The 15,329-nt window shown below is 48.3% G+C and overlaps 1 protein-coding gene across 1 annotated transcript in view; it reads right to left on the bottom strand.

Moving 5' to 3' along the window:
• Positions 1-15,329, bottom strand: part of cplane1 (ciliogenesis and planar polarity effector 1) — a 295,045-nt gene that overhangs the window by 241,120 nt on the left and 38,596 nt on the right. The window contains exons 5-10 of the mRNA XM_060847121.1: positions 14,218-14,324; positions 13,635-13,791; positions 12,870-12,973; positions 12,372-12,554; positions 10,614-10,869; positions 8,629-8,763 (exon numbers count right to left, since the gene is read on the bottom strand). Coding sequence (XP_060703104.1) covers positions 8,629-8,763; positions 10,614-10,869; positions 12,372-12,554; positions 12,870-12,973; positions 13,635-13,791; positions 14,218-14,324 — 942 coding nt within the window. The remainder of the gene's footprint in view (positions 1-8,628; positions 8,764-10,613; positions 10,870-12,371; positions 12,555-12,869; positions 12,974-13,634; positions 13,792-14,217; positions 14,325-15,329) is intronic.

Genomic DNA, 15,329 nt, shown 5'->3' with positions numbered 1-15,329 from the left:
TTCTGCCCAGCTCTGCAACTTATCTATATCCCGCTGTAACCTGCCACATCCTTCTTCACTGTCCACAACTCCACCGACTTTCGTGTCATCCGCAAACTTGCTCATCCAGCTTTCAAGTCCTTCCTCTAGATCATTTATAAAGATAACAAACAGCAATGGTCCCAAAACAGATCCTTGCGGAACACCGCTAGTAACTGCACTCCAAGATGAACCTATTCCATCAACTACTACCCTCTGTCTCCTTCCAGCCAGCCAATTCCTAATCCAAACCTCTAATGCACCCTCAATGCCATACCTCCGTAGTTTTTGCATTAGCCTACCATGGGGTACCTTATCGAACGCCTTGCTAAAATCCATATACACCACATCTACTGCTTTATCCTCGTCCACCTCCTTAGTCACCTTCTCAAAGAACTCAATAAGGTTTGTGAGGCACGACCTGCCCTTCACAAAACCATGCTGACTATCCTTGATCACATTATTCCTATCCAGATGTTCATAAATCCTATCCCTTACAATTCTCTCTAAGACTTTGCCCACAACAGAAGTGAGACTCACTGGCCTACAGTTACTCGGGCTATCCCTACTCCCCTTCTTGAACAAGGGGACCACATTCGCTATCCTCCAGTCTTCTGGCACTATTCCCGTAGACAATGACAACATAAAAATCAAGGCCAATAGCTCTGCTATCTCCTCCCTAGCTTCCCAGAGGATCCTAGGGTAAATGCCATCAGGCCCAGGGGACTTCTCTATTTTCATCCTTTCCAGTATTCCCCAGACCTCTTCCCTACATACCTCAAGGCCATCCATTCTAATCACTTGTGACTCAATATTCACATCAGCAATAGTGTCCTGTTCCTGAGTGAATACTGACGAAAAGTATTGATTTAGTGTCTCTCCAATCTCCTCCGCCTCCACGCACAACTTCCCTCTACTATCCTTGACTGGACCGATATCTACCCTAGTCATCCTTTTATTCCTGACATACCTATAGAAAGCCTTTGGGTTTTCCCTAATCCTACCAACTAAGGACTTTTCATGTCCCCTTCTCGCTGCTCTTAGCCCTCTCTTTAGATCCTTCCTAGCTACCTTATAACTCTCAATCGCCCCAACTGAACCTTCACGCCTCATCTTTACATAGGCTGCCCTCTTCCCTTTCACAAGGGATCCCAATTCCTTATTAAACCACGGCTCCCTCACAAGACCCTTTACTCCCTGCCTGACTGGTACATACTTATCAAGGACACCCAATAGCTGTTCCTTGAACAATCTCCACATATCATTTGTGTTCTTCCCTTGAAGCCTATTTTTCCAATCCATGCATCCTAAGTCATGCCTCACCGCATCATAATTTCCCTGCCCCCAGCTATAACTCTTGCCCTGCAGTGCACACTTATCCCTCTCCATCACTAGAGTAAAAGTCACCGAGTTGTGGTCACTGTCCCCGAAGTGCTCACCTACGTCCAAGTCTAACACCTGGCCTGGTTCATTACCTAGAACCAAATCCAGTATGGCCTCACCTCTTGTTGGCCTGTCTACATATTGTGTCAGGAAACCCTCCTGCACACATTGGACAAACACCGACCCATCTAACGAACTCGAGCTATAGCTTTCCCAGTCAATATCTGGGAAGTTAAAGTCCCCCATAACAACCACCCTGCTACTTTCACTCTTCTCCTGAATCATCCTCGCAATACTTTCCTCTACTTCTCTCGGACTATTAGGAGGCCTGTAGAAAACTCAGCAAAGTGGTTTGACCAGCTGCCCCCCCTCCTGGAATATCTACTATCTACCTGCTTAAAGCAACCAGCACAGTTAAGGTACCTTTGTGAAATGTTTGAGGGGTCTGGCCTAAGTCCATAACAACAGAGGGATCTAGGCGTACAGGTTCTCCCACAGTTTCCTGAAAGCTGCAACACAAGAGGATGAGGTGGTCAAGAAGGGGTGCATGGGACTTTTGCCTTCATAATTTGGGTGGTGTGTATAAAACTTGGCAAGTCATGTTGCAGCTGTACAGAACTTTAGTTAGGCCATATTTGGAACACTGCGTACAGTTCTGTTTGCCACACTACCAGAAGGATGCAGATGCTTGAAGAGGGAACACACATGGTTTATTAGGATATTGCATAGTTTGGGGAGTATTAGAATTAGATTTCAAATGAGAATCCCTACAGTGTGGAAACAGGCCCATCGGCCCAACAGGTCCACACCGACCCTCAGAAGAGTAACCCACCCAGACCTAATCCGCTACATTTTACCCCGATTAATGAACCTAACCTACACATCCCTGAACACTACGGGAAATTTAGCATGGGCAATTCACCTGACCCGCACATCTTTGGATTGTGGGAGAAAACCGGAGCACCCAGAGGAAACCCACACAGACACAGGGAGAACGTGCAAACTCCATACAGTCAGTCGCCCGAGGTTGGAATCGCACCCAGGTCCTTGGAGCTGTGAGGCAGCAGTGCTAACCACTGAGCCACTGTGCCACCCATTAGCTATGAGGAGAGATTGGAAAAAGCCAATTTGGTTTAACGTGATTGAAGGGCAACCAGAAAGAAGTTTATAAAATTCTGAGGGGCCTGGATAGAATAGATAGTAGGAGTCGTGGTCCCAGGGTAGGAATGTCAATTACCAGGGACATCGTTTTAAGGTAAAATGGAGAAAGTTTAAAGGAGATGTGAGTGTTTTTTTTTTAAGTGGATGCTTTTTAGTGGTGCATGGTGGCACAGTGTTTAGCCCTGTTGCCTCACAGCGCCAGGTACCTGGGTTCAATTCTAGCCTTGGGTGACTGTCTGTGTGGAGTTTGCACATTCTCCCCACATCTGCAAATGCTCCAGTTTCCTCCTAATGTCCAAAGATGTGCAGTTTAGGTGCTTTGGCCATGCTAAAAATTGCCCTGAAGTGTCTGGGAAGATGCACACTAGGTGGATTAGCCACGGTAAACGCAGGGTGACAGGGATAGAGTGGAATGCTCTGCAGATGGTTGGTGCAGACTTGTTGGGCCAAATGGCCTCTATCTGCACTGTAGGGGTTCGATGATTCTAATTGGTGGAATAGACTGCCAGTGGAGGTGGATATAATAGTAATGTAACAGACATCATGTCAGATATATGAATAGGTAGGGAATAGAATGGAATGGTAAAAAATGAGGTCTGCAGATGCTGGAGATCACAGCTGAAAATGTGTTGCTGGTCAAAGCACAGCAGGCCAGGCAGCATCTCAGGAATAGAGAATTTGACGTTTCGAGCATAAGCCCTTCATCAGGAATCTTATGCTCGAAATGTCGAATTCTCTATTCCTGAGATGCTGCCTGGCCTGCTGTGCTTTGACCAGCAACACATTTTCAGCAATAGAATGGAATGGACCACATAAAGGCAAAATACTTTTCAGTTTTGACTATGTGTCAGCATAGTCTTGGTGGGCCGAAGGGCCTGTTTCCGTGCTGTACTGTTCTTTTACGTCCAAGGGGCAGTCATTCTAGGTCCTGAAAAGTGCCCAACGACCTCAGATTACTCAAGGGCAGGTCAAGTCAAATGCAGGAGCAACACATGCAACTTTGATCAATGAGAGCAATGTATTTGAGCAGTCCACTTTGATTTCAGCAAGGCTTTTGAGAAGGTCCCACATGGGAGACTGATAGTGAAGATAAGAACCCGTGGGACCCAAGGAAATTTGGCAAACTGGATCCAGAATTGGCTGAGGGGCAGGAAGCAGAGTGAGACGGCTCAATGGTGTTTGTGTGATTGGATGTCTGTAACCAGGGGGGTCCCACAGGGGTCAGTGACAGGGCACTTGCTATTTATGGTTTATATAAATGATTTCAAATTGAATGTAGGAGGCTTGGTCAATAAATTTGCAGATGATACAAAAATTGGTGTGGTGGAAAATAGTGAGGAGATAGCCTGAGACTATAAAAGGATAGTGACAGGCTGGTTCCATAGGCTGATCAGTGACGAGTGGAATTCAATCTTGCCAAATGTGAAGTAATAAGGCAAGGGAACGTGTGATGAACAGGAGGTCTGTGGGAAGCACTGATGATCAGAGAGACCTTGGTGTGCTTTCAAAGGGTAGTGTGAATCAGGATTTCACTGCCTGTACTAGTGGCACAGACATTAACCCCCACAACGTTACAGTAGGATTTAGCTATTCACTAACGATGCCAAGTCAAACAAGGCTATAAGCCAAGTGCTGGAAATTCAGACTAGTTAGACATGATGGGCCAAATGGCCTATTTCTATCCTGTAAAATTCTATTATTCTTATTATGTTTGTGGTTTACTAGAAACATAAATAGGCAAAAGTAAGGACTGCAGATGGTGGAAACCAGAGTTTAGATCAGAGTGGTGCTGGAAAAGCACAGCCGGTCAGGCAGCATCCGAGGAGCAGGAAAATCGACATTTCGGACAAAAGCCCTTCATCAGGAATAGGGGCAGGAAGTCTCCAGGATAGAGAGATAAATGGGGGGTGGGTGGGGCTGGGGAGGAAGTAGCTTAGAGTACAATAGGTTGATGTGGTTGGGGATGGAGGTGATAGGTCAGAGGGGAGGGTGGAGTGGAAGGGTGGGAAGGGAGCTTGGCCAGTAGGACAGGTCATGGGGACAGTGCTGAGCTGGAAGGTTGGAACTGAGGTAAGATGGGGGAGGGGAAATGAGGAAACTGTTGAAGCCCACATTGATGCCCTGGGGTTGAAGTGTTCTGAGGCAGAAGATGAGGCGTTCTTCCTCCAGGCGTCTGGTGGTGGGGGAGCAGCGGTGAAGGAGGCCCAGGACCTCCATGTCCTCGGCAGAGTGGGAGGGGGAGTTGAAATGTTGGGCCACGGGGCGGTGTGGTTGATTGGTGCGGGTGTCCCGGAGATGTTTCCTAAAGCGCTCTGCTAGCAGGCGCCCAGTCTCCCCAATGTAGAGGAAACCGCATCGGGAGCAACGGATACAATAAATGATATTAGTGGATGTGCAGGTAAAACTTTGATGGATGTGGAAGGCTCCTTTAGGGCCTTGGATAGAGGTGAGGGAGGAGGTGTGGGCACAGGTTTTACAGTTCCTGCGGTGGCAGGGGAAGGTGCCAGGATGGGAGGGTGGGTTGTAGGGGGCGGAGGGCGGGGGTCGTCGTGGACCTGACCAGGTAGTCACGGAAACATAAATAGGACGAGGTAGAAGGAAAACTTGCAGCTGGCTTTATATAAGATCCAGCCTCCAAGTCACCTGACCCACTCTCAAAGGGGCAACACATACCCAAAACCCCTCCCCCCCTTATCAATTCATAATTATTTACAATATACGATTAGACAGGCATTGTAGCTAACATCAATACATCGTCAGGAATACTTATAAAAAGAAAACCACTCGTCTGTAGCATACATCGACATGCTTAGTCTCTCGGGGGATGGTGATTTTTCGAACACCATCTCCTCACCTTTGGAACCTTTTTGAGCGCAGTCATTTGATTTCCAGATACTTCTGTTGTTCTGCAGATACATCCCCCTCTGATTGGCTGTTGCTGCCTCATCACTGGGTATGACCAACCATGGCTTGGTCCACACTCCTGTTTCTATCTGGACCAGTTCAATATTCGGTGGGACATCTCTCTGTTGGTGATGTACAGCAAACAGCCAGTCCACGTGTCTCCTCCAGTCCAGTTCATCCCAAGTCTGCACCATTTATGACAACAGTCAAAGAATGTGGTGCTGGAAAAGCACAGGCAGTCAGGCAGCATCTGAGGAGCAGGAGAAGTCGATGTTTTGAGCATAAGCTCTTCATCATGATTCCCAATGAAGGGCTTACGCTTGAAACATTGATTCTCCTGCTCCTCGGATGCTGCCTGACCTGCTGTGCTTTTCCAGCACCACACCCTTCAATTCTGATCTCCGGCATCTGCAGTCCTCACCTTCTCCCTTATATGACAATAGTCCTGTATGAGCCACTCCCACCACTGGGACCCACTCTTCTCTAGATATATAATCTCAGGTCACTGGAATGGACATCGATGACCACAAGTCACATCTGTCCCTGAACTAGTCCCACAAAATCCATGTGAACTTGAAGCCATTCCCATGGGTAAATGGCGATAGTGACATCTCTTTTCTTATGTGCATGATTCTCATGATCCCACTGTCTCCTCAATCTGGAAGTCCACATTCGGCCACCAGAAATATCTCCTGCCTATCTCCTTCATTCACACCACACCACACCGCAGTGCCCTTTGTGCCTTTGTTCCAGCACCTTTCCTCTTAGTGGGGGAGGAATACCAACTTTCATTCCCCACATTAAACACCCAAACAATAAAAACAACTCCCACCTCCTGGACAGGTACGGGCATAATGGACAGTTTCTATGGCTGGTCCCCCTCTCAGGTCTCAGTCTACCACTCAGCTATAAATTGGGTCACTGCAGGTGGGGTTCTGCACCTAAAACTCAGTACCTTGTCTTCCTGGGAAAGGTACATAATTTTCAATTTCCAGTCAGAAACATTCTTATTATTCTTCTCTGCTTGTCAATATCTGATTTCACATGAGTAAGCTGATGGAGCCAGCGGCCATCTCTGCAGGTGTGCTGCTGCTATTGACAGTTTCCCTGTGTACTGGCCAAAAACGGTGGGTTGTGACCTATGGTCTGTCTGCGATACCAAACAAAATGGCTGAACTTCTTAACACTGAACACAATCACCTTTTCCACCTGGACAGACTTCTCATGTCTTCATTAGTGAGCTCGATGCGAACACAATAAGCTTTTCCTCTCTGTTTGGCAAGATGTTTGACAGTACAGCACCAAGGAGGAGAAATGAGGACTGCAGAGGCTGGAGACCAGAGCTGAAAAGTGTGGTGCTGGAAAAGCGCAGCAGGTCAGGCAGCATCTGAGGAGCAGGAGTACAGCACCAACCCCATTAGGTAAGATGTCACACACCAACTGTAATGGAAATTTGGGTCAAAATGTGTTAACATTTCCAACTTTTTAAGGTTTGCTTGACCTCCTGTTAAGCCAACTCACATTCCTGGGTCCATTCCCGTGACTACCCTTTTCCCAGCAATCGATGCATGGGTTTCAGCATGGTTGCCAGATCAGACACAAACTTGCCATATTAATTTCCTGAAACATCGATTCTCCTGCACCTCGGATGCTGCCTGACCTGCTGCGCTTTTCCAGCAACACATTCTTGACTCTGATCTCCAGCACCTGCAGTCCTCACTTTCTCCATAACAATTTATAAGTTCCAAGAACAAGCTCTGTTGAGATGCATTCTCTGGTATAAGGGTGATCATGATAGCCTCCTTCTTCTTGGAAAAGCGTAGGGTCAGGTCAGGCAGCACCCAAGGAGCAGGAGCTGGATGCTGCCTGACCTGCTGCGCTTTTTCAGCTCTGATCTCCAGCATCTGCAGTCCTCACTTTCTCCTCCATCTTCTTGGGCAATTCGTATAGTCCCTCACCATTGACTACATGGCTGAAGTACTCTATGGAGTCTTTAAAAAAAACTCTTGTTTCTCTTGTTTAACTTGTAGGCTATGCACCTGGATTCTTTTTTAGAATTTCTTCGAAGTTTTTCAAATGCTCGAATGAAAAGATTGTTCAGATTACACTGGATACTTGGCAATCCACTCCAAGTTTGATTCATGGCACTCTGGAATAGAGCCAGCACTGCTGTGATGCCAAAAGGAGGTCACTACGAGGAACAATGCCTTGTGTCACTAAGGTCAGCAGCAACTTGTGTGTGACCCCCACCTGTAAGTAGACCTGAGACAGACCCATTTGTGAGTATTTCTTTCCCATCCAGTCCACTGAACAGATCCTCAATGAATGAAAGGGAGCATTGACCTGAAAGTCACCGCAAATTCTCACTATTTTTAAAACTGGGACAATGTGAGTGGCCCATTCGCTGGTGGTTACTGTTCTAATGCTCCCAGATTCTCGAACTGTTCCAGTTCCACCTCCATGTTAGACCGGATGGTGCACAGTAACAGACTTGCATTCAGAGTCCTCAGACAAGCCTCTCTCTTCAACTCAAGTTTCATTTCTACTCCTTTCATTTCCTCCAGGGTTGCCTCGAGAAATCTTTACACCTGTCCAACATCTCTTTCAAATTCACGTTTGAGTCCACCAGCCTATTAACCACGCCCCAATTTAACTTTAATTTCGGTAATCAAGAGCATCTGAATAATACCCCCATATCCGCAAGTACATCTCAGCTCGATGTCGCAGTGTGTGAAAGTGGGCAGCTTGCTGCAAGTGAATGGCTATCCCAGAATCAGGTAACAACTTGAGAATATGGGGTTTAAGGCCATAAGACAGAGGAACAGGGGCAGCCATTCAGTCAGTGTGTTAGTTAACTAGAGCAATGTGAGAATGTCATTAGGGCTCACTCCCACCTCCTACTCAAGAAAAGAGTAGTTGACTAAGCACAATTCCCTCTCCAGTCACATGAACTCTCTTACACTACCACTGGTAAAGCAAGAGTAAACTCCAGTTCAGCAGAGCCCGCGCTGAGAAATCATAACCCATTGGCTCTCTCAAGTGAGATGGAGCAGGAGGCAAGCACTGAAGCCTGCTCAACCTCAGGAAAATTATTTTAACAGGGTTAACACACAGTGAAACACTTGCCACTAAATACTAAAGTCATGCTCTCAAAAGCTGTACCTGACCACTTGTTGGTGTCTCATCCTGTAAGAATGAGGGGGACATCCATGATCCAGGCCCTTGCATTTCCCATTCCCGCAGAAAACTTCCTTTTAGGGACGACATGGGTTGTAAACGGTGCTTCACATCGTTACGCTGTAAACAGATTGTACCAAAGGAAGTGTTTATTAATCACAGGCAGGTCATGGCTGATGAATCAAGAGACATTTCTCAAGCACTCACGAGCATGTCAGATAGGGAGTCCCTAAGAAAGTTACAATACGAATTTCCAAAAGGCGTCAGATAAAGTTCTAGATAAGAATAAAATTCGAAGTGCGTGAAATTATATGAACACTCTGAAATATGTGAATCATTAGGTCTCCTATCTCCCTCACCAGAGTCAAGGCAAAGAGCTGGTCTATCACAACACATGTACCCTAAGAATCTACACTGGGTCTCAGCTTTTCACCATTTCTAATAAGGAACTGGATAAAGAATAGATAAAGACATCAGGGCATGAGGTCTTTGTCACTTGGATCTGAGAAACAGAACCCCTGTACATTTTCCAAATGGTGGTACAACCGAAAACAGATGCTAGTATCCACAGACACCAGATCGTCACAAGTGTGAACGGAACAGTGTGCTTTACCTCAAGTGGACTGGACAGTCTGGCTTTCTGTCAGAGAATAAGGGCAGTAGATAGATGGGAACACGATCATCTGCAAGTTTCGTTTCAAGCCACTGACCATCCTGACCTGGAAATATATCATCATTCCTTCAGGGTCGCTGGGTCCACATTCTGGAATTCCCTCCCTAAGGTCATTGTGGGTCTCTCTACAGCACATGGACAGCTCACCATCACTTTCTTAAGGCCAACTATATGACAATATTAATCACAATAAAGAGCAGTAAATGCTGGCCAGTCAGCGACATCCACACCCTACAATTGAATACACAAAGTAAAACGAATAAGAAGATAAGAGCACAATTGGTAAGGAAAAGTGACCACACCTCTTCTCTAATGATGCTCAATGCCAGTACTCTGCAAGACTGCTTATTCAGCCCCTTACTATCCACCCCCTACACTCCTGGCTATGTGGCCACATTCAGCTCAAACTCCATTTTCAAATTTGATAACACCACCATAGTGGGTCAGATCTCAAACTATGACAAGAAAGAGTACAGGAAAGAGATACAGAGCTTAGTGGCGTGGTGTAAAGGTGGCAATCTCTCTCTCAATGTCAACAAAACAAAGGTGGTGGTCACTGCCTTCAGGGAGCAGAGCGGAGGACACAGCCCTGCCTGTATCAGTGGGGTAGTGGTGGAGGTGATCGAGAGTTTCAGGTTCCTCGGAGGAAATATCGCCCAACAATCAGTCCTGCTGCCTCCACGTCGATGCTACAGTGTAGAAAGCACACCAACACTCTGCTTCCTCAGCAGTCTCAGCAAATTCAGCATGCCCACAATTTGTATATCAGTGCATTGTAAGCATTCAATCCAGATGCATCATGGTTTGGTTTGGGAGTGGCCACAGCCAAGACTGCAAGAAGTTACAGAGAGTTGTGAACGCAGCCCAGTCTGTCACTTAAACCAGCCTTCCATCCACTGACTGCGGTGACATTGCCCAGGGCATCAGGAAAGCAGCCAACATCCCATCCTGGTGATACTCTCTTCCACCCTGTTCCAGCAACCACAAGATACAAAGATTTGTAAACACACACCAACAGATGCAAAGACAGTTTCCTCCTGCTATTATCAGACTGATGAACGGACAACTTATACATCAGAGTTAATCTTGCTCTGCACCTTCTCGAACTGTAACACTACATTCTGTTCCATTAGCCTGATGCACTTAAATAAGGTATGACTTGTCTGGTTAGCACACAAGTCAGTATATTTCACTGTATCTCAGTGCGTGTGACAATTATAAAACAACTATGTCAATATTTTAGGGACACCCTGCCATGTGATATCTCAGTATTTAAAGGTTGCCAAAGATTCTGTACCTCAGTGTTCATTAGTGAGTGTCGCACATCATTCAGATCTTGAGTCACCTCCAGAAGAAGGGTCTTTAAAACAGACGATGCAGAATAATTCGCTGCAAAACGCAGCAGGGTAAACATGTAACCATCAGATACAATGAGGTAGGGTAAACGAGGGTGGGCTGCCAGGGAAAACCACTGACTCATTGGGTCATCTTCAGAGGTAGGAGAGCCATCAGAACCTGTATGTTTGACGCTCAGAAGCAGGGACTGAGGTGGTCTGAAAAACATTGGAATATGAAATTAAAGACTTTGTCTATCCAGTCAAACACTTGCAGCAGTCATACAGCATGGGCTTGGACAGAGTAAAGCAACCTCCATGCTAACCCCAACAAATTCACCCAGGCCAGGTACAGCGAAGGGTACTCAAAGAACAGTACTCCATCAGAACCGACCCTCCGACAGTGCTGCACTCCTTCAGCACTGATCCTCTGACAATGCCTCACTCACTCAGCATTGACCCTACGACAGTGCGGCACACCCTCAGCACTGACCTACTGACAGTGCGGCACACCCTCAGCACTGACCCTCCGACAGTGCGGCACACCCTCAGCACTGACCCTCCGACAGTGCGGCACACCCTCAGCACTGACCCTCCGACAGTGCGGCACACCCTCAGCACTGACCCTCCGACAGTGCGGCACACCCTCAGCACTGACCCTCCGACAGTGCGGCACACCCTCAGCACTGACCCTCCGACAGTGCGGCACACCCTCAGCACTGACCCTCCGACAGTGCGGCACACCCTCAGCACTGACCCTCCGACAGTGCGGCACACCCTCAGCACTGACCCTCCGACAGTGCGGCACACCCTCAGCACTGACCCTCCGACAGTGCGGCACACCCTCAGCACTGACCCTCCGACAGTGCGGCACACCCTCAGCACTGACCCTCCGACAGTGCGGCACACCCTCAGCACAGACCCTCCGACAGTGCGGCACACCCTCAGCACTGACCCTCCGACAGTGCGGCACACCCTCAGCACTGACCCTCCGACAGTGCGGCACACCCTCAGCACTGACCCTCCGACAGTGCGGCACACCCTCAGCACTGACCCTCCGACAGTGCGGCACACCCTCAGCACTGACCCTCCGACAGTGCGGCACACCCTCAGCACTGACCCTCCGACAGTGCGGCACTCCTTCAGCACTGACCCTCCGACAGTACAGCACTCCCTCAGTATTGACCCTCCGACAGTACAGACAACCCTCAGCACTGACCCTCCGACAGTGCAGCACTCACTCAGCACTGACTCTCCGACAGTGCGGCACTCCCTCAGCACTGACTCTCCGACAGTGCGGCACTCCCTCAGCACTGACCCTCCGACATTGCGGCACTCCCTCAGCACTGACCCTTCGACAGTGTGGCACTTCTTCAGCACTGACCCTCCGACAGTACAGCACTCCCTCAGTATTGACCCTCCAACAGTACAGACAACCCTCAGCACTGACCCTCCGACAGTGCGGCACTCCCTCAGCACTGACCCTCCAACAGTACAGCACCCACTCAGTATTGACCCTCTAATGTCAGTGCAGTGTGAATGTCGTCGCGCCTCTGGTGTAGGCGTTCTCCCCTTGATGTTGTGACTGAGAGGAGACAGTGCTGCTTTGTGATAGCCAACAAAGACCAGACAGGTGAAGAGTTCCCACTGTATTGTTGATGTGTCACTAGCTCCTTTGTAGAAAAGACTTGGTTTTGATGGGGAGTTGCTGCAGCCTTTACCTGTAGGTGATTAAGGGATGGAGTGGGATGTACTCTGCTGGCCCAAACTCCACGGAGCAGCCGAATGTGGTGATGGATAGCAGCTCGCCAAGCCGGGTCAGTAACAGCAAGGCCCCACGTTTCAGCATACATGCCAGGAAGAGGCCATCATGTGTCCAGCTCACCGCACCAACCCAATAGGATCTGGAAAGCAAACAATTCACTGTCAACATTGCACCAAATCACACCGTCAGCGCACACCGTCTCGACTGCTCAGTTTAGAGAATGGAACATGACATTCCAGATTCATGGATGGGGTGCTGGGACCTCCCAGTTTGTGGGAGTTGGTGGTCAGGGTGCGGTAGGTGGGGTAGGGGAGTTGTTCGAGTGTTAGTGGAGGGGTTAAGAGATTTTGGGGAGTTGAAATTGATGAGTGAATGGACAAGGCAGCATTGACATGCTGAAACTGAAGCAGAGAGTGTCCCCATTCTGAAATCAGTGCCGATGCTGCTGACCTACCTGAGATACCTGCCTGGCACAGGCTGCCCTTTGCTGCCACAGCCTTGCAGACTGCTAGATACTGTCACATCACTCAGTGGGTTCACAAACAGCACCTGGGTGGCCTAACAAATGAGAGAGAAAACAGGCCCTGGGTGAGCAGCCACTCAGTAAGGCTCAGATATGGGTGTACGGAGAGAGGATAGGCAGACACAGATGCGCGCACGCGCACACACACACACACACACACACACACCAGAACCTGCAGGTGTACAGATACAGACACATTGAGGACAAGCCAAAAGATTGCTGACCCCATCACTGACTGCATGACCTGGATTGTTGGCCATTTACCAGTATGTCCCTATCTGAGGTAAAATGTTGACCTTTTTCCTCCCGTTCCACTTAATTTCTTTGTTGAAGGATGGATTCTCCTGGTGAGATGTTTAACTGTTACAGATTTGCATTTGTAGGCATGCACACGTGTGGCTGTGTATCATTCATGAGCAGTTGCACATCCACGGGCCTGTGTCCAAGAGGGTGAATGGAGTGAAAGCAGCCTCTTCCTCAGCTGCTGCACTACCTTCCCAGTCAGACAGTGGTGTGGAGAGAGAGGAATCAGCCTGCAGTTGCCTGAGGAACCATGATCCAGCACGGGGCTGAATGGGTGAATGGGGGCAGGCTGAAGTACAAGGGGTCAGGGAGGGACAGAGAGACAAGGTAAGAAAGCATTAAGGAAGATAAGGGTGTATGATAATCAGAAGCCACACAACAAGCCAAAGTAACCTTGGGATCATTCTGGTTGATGATGACTGCAAGCAGCAGGCTGTCCCTGGAGAAAGCTGCTAACAGCGCTCCTCTCGATTTCAATCCATTACACACTGGGCTCAAAGCTCCGAGTGAATATGTTTGTGTTACCCACTGGGCGCAGAATGGGGCTGCACTGCAAAGAGAGAGGTAGATGTGAGATTAAAGTACAACTCCTGACACAGAGCGGAAACATACATGGACATCACACAGCACAGAACTGGGCACACAACCCACTCTTCACACAGTATACCGTGTGTGCCCACCAAACACTGGCTAAAGCACATCCAGAGCACTTGTACATGGACTCAAGGCATCCATGAGCTCACACACAAAGGCTCTGGGTACCCGCAGGGACACACGCGTGCACACATACTCCAGGTACCCGCGGGGGGGGGGCGCACGCACACTCCGGGTACCCACGGGTACACACGCACACTCTAGGTACCCATAGGCAAACTAAAAACACACCAGTATGTACAATAATATCTCCACAGAGATTCACACATATACAGACACGCATACATTCCTGCTGAGCTGCAAGCATTCAGAAATCTCTTACCTCATGCACTTCTCCATTTGTTCAAACCATTTCATTCTCAGTGTGGTCAGCAGCAGGACCTCTCCGGATGTAAAGACAAAGGAACAGAAGCAGCAATCCCCCAGCACCTGTGTACAAACACAAGCAGGCACCAATCGGCGAGCTATCATCGCCCACTGTCAGAGTGCAGCCAGCATGCTCTTACAAACCAGGACAGTGTCCCTAACCTCGGAGAGAGGAGCTGTTCAGTTAGAAAATACAAACAGGGATAGGTCATTCATTTCAACAAGCTGCACACTAGCAGCTCACAGAGAGGGTATAGCAAGAGAAAGGAACTCAGAAGCGATGACAGCAAGACTCCGAGCGAGCGATGGAGAGCAGGAGCGAGACTCCGAGTGAGCGAGGGAGAGCGGAATCACACAGGAAAGTGGTGTTTTTGTTGTTCATGATTTTTACAAATGTTTTATATAGGAAGAAGAGTAACTGAAAGAAGTTAAAGCCCAGCCCAATATAATAACACCATTCCAAGTTCTGGGCCCAGTGCTGTAAAGTAGGATGAGTGTAGACATAGTGCAGCTTTGGCACAACAGGTCATTCTGTTATAAATGTGTATTTTATTAACACAAATTCGCTGTGATGCAACTGACAAATTGGGGACATTGTTTCCAAACAGCAAACGCTTAAAATGTGTGTTGGCTGTAACGCGATTACAGCACCAACACTTGCTGCTCTGTTTCTAAAGTGAAACTTCTCAAACGCAGGGTTGCAAAAGAACACAACCATCATGTTCTGGACAGGACTGACAGTCCCGATTCGATGGCCCAAAGGGCCTCCCTGTACTGTCTGATAGTACAACATCAGGATGGCTCATTACAAATACTATTGTGGCAGTGTTCACAAAGGCCAACGTGGCCACAGAGATCAGGGAGAAGGATTGTGATATACTTAAAGAAAACAGCGCAGACAGATGGGAGATTCGCAATGGCCGAGCAGGTTAACAGGAGATACCTCTCCAGGGCTTACTGAAACGTACCCCAGGCTGCTGAGTCACGAAATGGAGGACTGGCAGCACTGGCAATAATTTTCAATTCCTCTCTGGCCACAGGAGAAGCGTAAGGGGACTGGAGGAAGCT

This window comes from Hemiscyllium ocellatum, chromosome 2 (genome assembly GCF_020745735.1).
Source record: "Hemiscyllium ocellatum isolate sHemOce1 chromosome 2, sHemOce1.pat.X.cur, whole genome shotgun sequence".
Lineage (NCBI taxonomy): Eukaryota > Metazoa > Chordata > Chondrichthyes > Orectolobiformes > Hemiscylliidae > Hemiscyllium > Hemiscyllium ocellatum.
This window is presented reverse-complemented; position numbering and strand designations above follow the sequence as displayed.